Below are 9,612 nucleotides of genomic sequence, written 5' to 3'. Positions count from 1 at the left end.
ACATCAAGGGTATTACCATTGCACCAGTGACTTAAACCTTTTCTAACAGGCTTCATTACAGACCAACACCACATCCGATGCAGTTAAACAGTGTGATGTTTTAAAATTAAGAGCTCAAAAACAGTGTGATGTTTTAAAATTAAGAGCTCAAAAGAGCAGCAACAAGTCTTTTGCATGCCTCCTTCTCGATTCCGTATGAACCCAGGTTAAAAAAAAACCCTCCAAACACTACCAGCTCTGAAGAAGTTCAGTTGAAACAGTTCCGAACTGAAAACATGCAGTTTTATTTTAGGTAAATAGATATACAAAAAAAGCCAATATATCGGCAAGAGATTTCTCACTTTTACACAGTTACAAATTTTTTCATAATTTTCATCCTGTTTTTAAAATTTCTATACAGAAATTGTACAACAAATGTTCATTGTCTCTGCTACCGCTGGGATTAGCAAGTTAAGACAGCAGAGATCAAAATTAGTGAACAAGTCACTTCGGTTTTAAACAGGAAAAAAGAAAGTGTGTCATTAATCCAATTACTCTACTTCAATCATGAAGTCTTTGGGAACGGGCAGGGAGTATGGAAATCGCACACCAGAAAATTTCCTAACACAATAAAATCATCCGGTATAGACACGTGGTGTAGCAGTCAATCCCATGAGCCTGTGTTTGGCAGGTCGAAGAACCGTAGGTTCTCCAGACAAATTGAACCAGAGTTTGATTGGTGGCCAAGCCACTGGATGGACCTCCTGTGGCAGCACAGGATTTCACCCCTGGGCAGGAGCGACAGCGTACACGGCTACAACAGTTAATATTAACCAGGCAAATTTCATACAAACCCATAATTTGACACTCACGGGATACTCGCCGCACAAGTCCATACCTTGGGAAAACGCCCGTGAATTTTAATGACAATAACCTATTACAATAGCACGGGTGGGGGGGCGCGGGTGTCATACTTCAATCCAAGTCGCTAATGAGAATGACAAGAAATGACATCAATTACAACATGGATGGTCACTAGATAGAAGAGGCAAAAAGAGGTGTTCGCAACTGACAAAAGGATCTTGTAAGATCCTGTGTCATGTTTGTAAAGAGGAGCAAGGACCGTCATGTCCGATACTTTAAACAAGAGAGAACCTGAAGACTGCACTTCAAGAGTTAAAATACTTCAGGCAAGTCTGCTAACTTGCCCCAAAATGCACCTTTTCAAAACTTGACTGTCGCTGAAATGGAGTTTACTCGAAAGCGCCATTCAAATGCTAAGCTGTCAAGTGTTTGAGGGATGTGCAATGTTCCAGATGCTATCCCTTAAAAACAAAAATGGGCCAAGTGTTCCAGACGACTAAATTCACCAATTCCAGCTCCGAAGGTGCTGGAAAGTTCCACCAAATTTCATGGAGGCATCAATTCAGATCCACCCAGTTCCACTGGAGCCACTGAGAACAGCCAAGGGTGGGTGGTCTTCCAGTGCCCTCGAACCTGGACAAGACAGCCCACGAGAGCAGCTCGGAGATCCCACTCTTCCTCGGGCATTTTCTCCTTCCCTGCGATGAGGAAAGGAAGTAACAAGCCTCCATTCAGCAACATCATTTAGAGCTGGGAATTTAGAGGGCATGGACAGAAATCAAACCTGGCTACATCTCCATCACTCAGGCACCATATTGCTTTTATAGTCTTCACATTTAGTCTAGAGGAATTCATTAATCTGCACAGTATCATAAACGGACACGCTTGTATCAAAAACATTGAGAATGGAAAACTAACCAAGTCGGTAGATAAATGCCACAACTGCGGTGTGTCGATATATTGGCACCTAACGGCAGCAAACACTCCATGAACTTTTACTGCAAGCGATAGTCTATTGAACGGCCAGAACTCCACACAGGTGGGTTGTGGCCCCCCAAGAGAAATAACTTGAAGTTTTAGTCAACAGCATCCTTTATTAGGTACCAAATATGGCTTTGATCTTTGGCATCCAGTGCTCTCCGCCACTGCACACAGATAGTAGGGCAGCACCGTAGAGTCTCCATTCAGCTAGAATCCAGAATATTGTCATCGGCTAGGAAGTGTCTTGGTACAAGTCCTTCATGGTCCAGAGAGTGAAAGACAGGCCAGCAGTTTCAATGGCTAGGGTCTCTAATCTTCATTGTTGAGGTGTTCCACTGGGACTGAACGATATCAAATCCTGCAGGGCTACTTGATGGGGAAGCACTGGTCGGACTTCTCCCGTAATCATGGTTTCGAAGGGGCTCATACAATTTCCGAGAGGTTGCTTAAAAACACACAAGAGTCGGTAAACTTTTACGCATCATTTATTTACAGTACCTAAACAAAATTTAAAAAAAAGTGTAGTAAAGTGTCCAAAATTTGATGACTAAAGGAAATTCAAGACCTGAAAGTTTTAAAAGCTAATGGCGTTTGCAGTGGAAATCAAACTGTAGGAACAATGCACATAGCGCATAAGAAATGGGAGTCGTCGGCCATTCGGCCCCTCGAGCCTGCTCCGCCATTCAAGATCATGGCTGATCATCCACCTCAACTCCACCATCCTGCACTAGCCCCATATGTCCAAAAATCAATCGATCTCAGCCTTGAATACACTCAATGATTCAGCATCCACAGCCCTCTGGGGTAGAGAATGCCAAAGATTCACAACCCTTTGAGTAAAGAAATTTCTCCTTATCTCAGTCCTAAATGGCCGACCCCTTATTCGGAGACTACGACCCCTAGTTCTAGACTCCCCAGTCAGGGGAAACATCCTCCCAGCATCTACCCTGTCAAGCCCTGTAAGAATTTTATATGTTTCTTGAGATCGCCTCGCATTCTTCTAAATTCTAGGGAATATAGGCCTAGTCTCCTCAAAGGACAACCCCATCATCCTAAGAATCAGGCCAGTGAACCTTTGCATTCCCTCCAAGGCAAATACATCCTTCCTTAGGCAAGATCCCCCTAAAGAGAGTCAGAAGACTGAATACAGGGACCAAGAGTCTTGCCTTTCAGAGATGTGCGAGCACCAATCTTCCTCCCAGCACAGTGGCAATGAGCCAACCATACTAGTCATATTCCAGACAGCAACAAACAGTTGAGTGATTTCAAGTAGTAAGGCAGGTGTCCAAAAGCAGCCTCGATACCTCCAGGCTAGAGAGGGGACAAGGAAGATACCACAAGGCAGTGCTTTACACCTCTGATTATCATCTAACCAGCCCCATTTCAAATGCACCCGAGAGAATCTCATGCAAATACAGACCGAGTCAGCAGTGAGAACCTTCACACCAACACTTCCCAGGCTCAGATTTAAAATGGGCATAGGGACAAGCTCAACTACATCCTGCTCGTTTATTGTGGTGATAAATATGGGAAAGGATCCCCAGGCACTCCACACAGGCAAAACTGAATGGCAACCAGTGGTGGGAGGAGCTAGGGAGATGATTGAAGGTGTGGTCAAAGTAGTAGGTTTGGGGGGGGGGGGGGGTTGGAGGAAAGAGAACATAGGAAAAGGAGTAGGCCATTCAGCCCCTCGAACCTGTTCTGCCATTCAATTAGATCATGACTGATCTGTATCGAAACTCCATTTACCCACCTTGGTTCCGTAACCCTTAATAACCCTTGCCCAACTAAAATCTGTCGATTTTCGTTTTGACATTTTCAATTGACCCCCCCAGCCCGGGGGGGGGGGGGGGGGGGGGGAAAGAGAGAAAGAGTTCCAGATTTCCACTACCCTTTGTGAAGAAGTGCTTCCTGACATCACCCCTGAACAGCCTAGCTCTAATTTGGTTCTGCCCCCTTTGTTCTGGACTGCCCCCACCAGAGAAAATGGTTTCTCTCCACCGACCCGATCAAATCCTTTGGTCATCTTAAGCACCTCAATGAGATCATCCCTTTAATCTTCTATACTCAAGGGGAATAGAAGCCTAGTCGATTCAACCCGTCCTCATAATGGAAGTGGGCCACACAGGAGAGAGAATGGAGTACGCGACTACGTTGAATGCTGCAGAGATGCTGTGACGAGCAAAAGCATGGCTGCAGTCACGAAGGAAGTTAGTGATTTTGACCATGGTGGACTGGAAGCTGGGCTGAAGGAGTTTCAAATATGGAATAATGGGAGGGGGTAAAGCATGGATTGAGTGGCGACAACACATTGAAGGGCCTTAAAAAGAGAAAATGATCTGTGTGCCACCACCCATGAAACCATACTTCACTGCAAGTCAGCTTTAAGAGGGAAAAATTCCAGAGAAAAAGGAAAACAGCAACAGGCCAGGCCACTGACCTGTACTTGATAACTGATTTAAGAGCAGCATTTGCAGAGGGCTGAAAGTGAGTCATCTGCTGAATGCCTGGGCAGTGACGAGAAAAACACGTTGAGAAAGTTTTATTATTGCAGTGATCATTTCCTTACCACACTATGGAGAGTAGCTCCTGTAACCAATGGATCAACAGAAGAACTAAAGGAGGGAGTCTTTAGTGTGACTGACATGGAATTGGAAGTCATCAGACCTAGAAAAAGGACAATGCAATCATGAAACAGGAGCAACATAAATAGAAAGATGAAACCGTGAAAGTTATAACTCCTAGTGGGCACAGATAAAATGTTACTGATGGCAAAAATAGTATTGATCCAGATATATGATTGGATGAATGGCATTTATTTTGGCATTACTTTACAGAATGGTATGTTTTGGCTCGTCTGCTCACGTTACTTAACTTGTCACACTGAGCGCCACCTGGAGAGATGATGGAATTGCAGACGGTAGAAGCTCCATTCAGTGAGAAACACAGCCAGAGTCGGCCGTGGCTCAGTGGGCAGCACGCTCGCCTCCGAGTCAGAAGGTTGTGGGTTCAAGTCCCACTCCAGAGACTGGAGCACAAAAAAAAGAGGCCGACACTCCAATGCAGCGCTGCATTGTTGGAGGTGCCGTCTTTCGGATGAGATGTTAAACCGAAGTCCCGTCTGCTCGCTCAGGCGGACGTAAAAGATCCTGTGGCACTATTTCGAAGAGCAGGGGTATTATCCCCAGTGTCCTGGCCAATATTTATCCCTCAATCAACATGCTGTGCACAAACTGGCTGTCGCATTCCCAACAGTGACCACACTTCAAAACTGGCTGTGAAGCACTTTGGGACACCCAGTGAAAATGCAAGTCTTTCTTTATTAGCCTCCCCAGCCTCCTTTTCAGAAAAAAAGTCAAAACATCTTTGGCCATCCATCTTGGTGGATGGCCCCCACCCCCTGAATACTTAGCTGAACAAAGCACGCGATGGAAACAAACAGAACTGGCTAGGAGCTGTCACTGTGCCGGACAGTGCAGAAGAGCTGAATTAAAGCAGACACAATTGAACTGACAAGTTCACTCAAGCACCCCAGGTTAATGAGCTTCTTGGATGCTTACAGAGTCCAGACCTCAGCCATTGCAGAAAAATGTTCCAAATTTATAATGTGTGTATTAGAGAAAGTTTAAGCATGGAGTTAGGTCCTAGCACCCAACCCCAATTACTGACGTTACAAAGATTAGTGCATGCATTTAAAAAAACACCACACAAGTACACCAGGAATCAAAGAGGTCTCAAAAGATAGTTTGTTACATTTTACAACTTGACTTTTGCTTCACTGGCAATAGTTTGCAGCTCTTTAAGGAAATGGCTGGTCTTTTACTGTAAAGCTAGCGGCATGTCAAACTGCTGCATAGTATTTTCAGTGTCACAGCTGCTGTTTGCTGAAAATGAGCTGAAGGCAGCCAGGTCTGGTCTGGTCGCAGAGCCAACTACTGCAATTGGGACAGAATCTTCAATTCAAATGGCACAGCTGTTTTATCTGGGTCACAGTTTCTTCCCCGAAGGTACATCAGGGCCTGCCGAGATCCGAGAGAGACTCCACGCTTGCTCTTTCTCTTAAATAAAATCTGCATGACTCGAGTTCAGGTGGCAAGTGCTCCGTCCACAGTGCGGAACTAAGGCGTCAGGCCAGGGAGGTTCTGTGGTTCGATACCAGACGTGTGGTGATTTAGCCAATGAGCCAGCGGAGCTGTACGGTTACTACGGATACCTGGGATGGCAGGAATGACGTATGAGGAGAGATTGGGCTTATACTCGCTAGAGTTTAGAAGAATGAGGGGGGAGCTCATTGAAACTTATAAAATTCTAACAGGACTAGACAGACTAGATGCAGGAAGGATGTTCCCGATGGCCAGGGAGTCCAGAACCAGGGGTCACAGTCTAAGGATAAGGGGTAAGCCATTTAGGACTGAGATGAGGAGGAATCTCTTCACCCAGAGTGGTGAACCTGTGGAATTCTCTACCACAGAAGGCAGTAGAGGCCAATTCATTAAATATATTCAAGAAGGAGTTAGATATATTTCTTAAGGCTAAAGGGATCAAGGGATATGGGGAGAAGGCAGGGACAGGGTACTGAGTTTGGATGATCAGCCATGATCTCATTGAATGGCGGAACAGGCTCGAGGGGCCGAATGGCCTACTCCTGCTTCTATCTTCTATGTTTCTATTACTGGCCTTTGGGAAAAAGCAAGCTAGGGTTTTTTCTTCAGAAAGACGACTTAGGAGGAGACCTGCTAGAGGTCTTTAAAATGATGAATGGGTTGGAATAGAAAGATATACTGAAAGGCTGAGGTAGATGGAACGGGAGATTATGTTTGGAGCATAAACACCAGCGCAGACTAGTTGGGCCGAACAGCCAGTTTCTGTGCTGTAAATTCTATGTAATTCTAATTCTAAATTCCAATTGGTCTTGGCTGTTGCACTGCACCCCCATTTCCCAGGTGAATAGACTCAGTCTAGAGCCATACATGAGAAATGGTCACTTCGTGCCCCAGAGCACCCATGAAACTGCAGCGCAAAGTAAGCCAGAAAGTTTAGGGGGGGGTTGGTGGTAGGAGGGAAGAAAGCATGGCATCCACTGCCAAGCAGAATCATTAAGATAGGCTTATTAAAATGTATTCACGCTGTTAAACACCTAGGGGGTGATTTTCTCAATGGGGAGCTTTTGGAGGCAGAACTCCCACTTGTCGGGTTGTAGTCCCGCCTCCAACAACTTCTGGCCAACCCACGCTATTTTCCCTTGATTGACCTTGTTAAGCCCGCCCAGCGGGCTCAGCAGGCCAATTAAGGGAAAGCTGGTTACGGAGAACGTCAACATATGACGTTTCATCTATGAATTGTCATCATTTGACAGCTCTGTGAAGCTGTCAAACAGTGACATTCTCTGTAGTTTGTTGAGGTGTTGAATTCAAGACCTCATCAAACATCTTTCTTTTGCAGAAATGAAATGGTTGTTGCACTGGAGAATGCACTAGACACAGGACTTCATTATGTAGATATGGGGTAGCCTTTAAATTCATTTCTCAACCACCCAATCTGCACTTTTACCAATATCTTTCTAATCTTCCAATGAATTGGAAAAAGATTTCTTGCATCAATGTATTTTCTCCCTTTGACGTGCACCAATTCACAGGTCGAGGTGGACGCAACAATTCAACTTACCTGAATCATCATCGGCCAGTTGAAGCATTTCCTCTTGTGGATTTGGGTGGGCACCAGTTGGTGATGTTCGCTCACTCACTGGACTCTTCATTTCCACATCTTCATGAGCCAATGGAGATGATGGCAGTCCTGATATCCCAACATCATGCGGAGAATTTCTTTTGGCATCATTCGCATTATCAAACTGAGACTGCAGCACCTCTGGCAAGTCAGGGACACAGCTCCTGGGCTGGAGATACTTTGCAAAGTTCAGAGAAGTACTTGGCTAGGGAACACAAGATAGCAAGCCTTAGAAAAACTCCTGGATTTCCCTCAGGGGGAGTCATCATCCTCTCCCAGATAGTGCAGACCGCCACATAACGAATCAATACTAGTAGGAACGGACCTTGGCAACTAGGGCAGAATGAAGTAGTTTTACCCCAACCCCCTTTCTCAAGAGGGAGAATAACTCCAACTAGCCAAGACAGAAAAGTTAAAAGCGTTAGGCTACTGGTTAGTGTTTTGATTTGATTTCTGGCCAGTTTTCCACCCCATCCTCTCCTGAAAATATTTGACGCAAGTTTCTACAGGTGCCGGTTTCTTTCTAGTAACTTCCCCAAATACCCCTTATTCACTGGGTGCTGCCAACCATTGGACTGTGAGGGCATCATATCGGAGCCAGATTCTGTCCTTACCCGACATACACAAGAGCAGGAGCTGCTGGTTTGCCATCAGAATAGGAACCCTGGATGGGCTGCCCCCCTTGCTAACCTGGGGTGCTTTAGCTACTCAACACAGAGCGGTCCTCAAACCAGAGACCTTTTGATCTACATGGCCTGGTTAGTACCTGGAGGGGTGACCATCAGGGAAGACCAGGTGCAGAAGGTCACGGAAGGAGCCCCGAGGAGGGGCGGTTGGTGAGAAGGTCACAGAAGGAGCCCCGGGAGGGGTGGCTGGTGAGCAGGCCCGGGCGTTGGGCTGAAGATTGTCGGACAGGAGGAATGGTGGAAATGGAATGGCGGCGCGCAGAGACGCAGCGGCTTTGCTTCTCCCAGGACGGTGCTATTTACGTTAATGTTAATTGCACTGGACTCATGGGAGCTTGCAAGATCACATTTTGTTGTTCATGTACTTGTGCATTGTACAATGACAATAAAGTTGAATTATTATCTCATTCAAGGCAAGAACACAAGAAAGGAAGAAGGCTACCACTAGGTATTTAAACATTGCCTAGATTTGGTTCATCACCCTCGTTCAGCAAGACATGAGGAGGACATATGGCCAATCGTCTGGTGTCTGTGCTCTAAAGCTGCCTGTTCTAATCCAGTTCCTTGCTCTCTATATATTCTTCCTTTTCAAATACTGATCAATCCTTTTTAAATGTTTTGTCCTCAATTGCCACTTGTGGTACATCATTCCATGTTCTGGTATGGCATTTGCCACTCGGCGAAAGACTGGTCGTTTATGGTCCATTTTCCTCCTCTTTAGGTTGCCCTAGCCAAGAGTAAGCAACCAGCTCCCCATCTTCCAATCTCAAACTTGCCTAGAAGTGGTACAGCGTGGGTCCTCAGCACATCTACTTAAAACTACTACAGTTGATAATCTTTGGCACTGAATTTTGAAGATGGAAGACCCGCTAGTTAATAAATAAAAAGTCACTTCAGTTATTTCATCTTACCTCTTTTGTGCTCTTTTCAGAACAGGCAGCCTCTTGTGCCGTGCTAGGAAGAAGAAATGTTCATTAGAAATCTCTTAAGGGGGAGGAGGAGTCATTCATATAACCATTGAACAGCAAGCCAAGCAACAGCAGGTTTGTTCCATAGGCAGATTTCACTTCCTTCTAATGTTCAATGTTCTCTAAACTGCTCAGCGCGCTCTACAGCAGCAAGGTTGAAGAACTCCAGACATGAATCTGCATCCTGCCACTGCGTATCACAGCATTTAACAAAACAAGCGCCCGGACTGGAGTACAAGAGGATTTCATCCAAAAATCAAATGTTCAATATTTAAAAAGGGATCCATAATTAACCAGACTTGGAATAAATGTGATAACTACAGCCAAATAAGCTCATGTACAGCAGCGATATTAGAAGCTACAAAAAAACGCAACTTTCACCTAGTGGAGAGCAGCTCTCTTGGAACCAT

General features: G+C 45.3%; 1 protein-coding gene across 1 annotated transcript in view; it reads right to left on the bottom strand.

Annotated features, from left to right (window-relative positions):
• Positions 1 to 265: 265 nt before the first annotated feature.
• The window catches only part of dlgap5 (discs, large (Drosophila) homolog-associated protein 5), a 50,697-nt gene continuing 41,350 nt past the window's right edge, over positions 266 to 9,612 (bottom strand). The window contains 5 exon segments of the mRNA XM_085969643.1: positions 266 to 2,157; positions 2,159 to 2,269; positions 4,394 to 4,491; positions 7,489 to 7,753; positions 9,146 to 9,188. Of these exon segments, the coding sequence (XP_085825769.1) occupies positions 2,134 to 2,157; positions 2,159 to 2,269; positions 4,394 to 4,491; positions 7,489 to 7,753; positions 9,146 to 9,188 (541 nt within the window). The 3' untranslated portion in view covers positions 266 to 2,133.

Source organism: Somniosus microcephalus, chromosome 28, assembly GCF_052327205.1.
Source record: "Somniosus microcephalus isolate GS21.2 chromosome 28, FLI_Smic_1.0, whole genome shotgun sequence".
In the NCBI taxonomy this organism is placed as follows: domain Eukaryota; kingdom Metazoa; phylum Chordata; class Chondrichthyes; order Squaliformes; family Somniosidae; genus Somniosus; species Somniosus microcephalus.
Note: the sequence above shows the minus strand (reverse complement) of the source record. Positions and strands in the feature narration are given on the sequence as shown.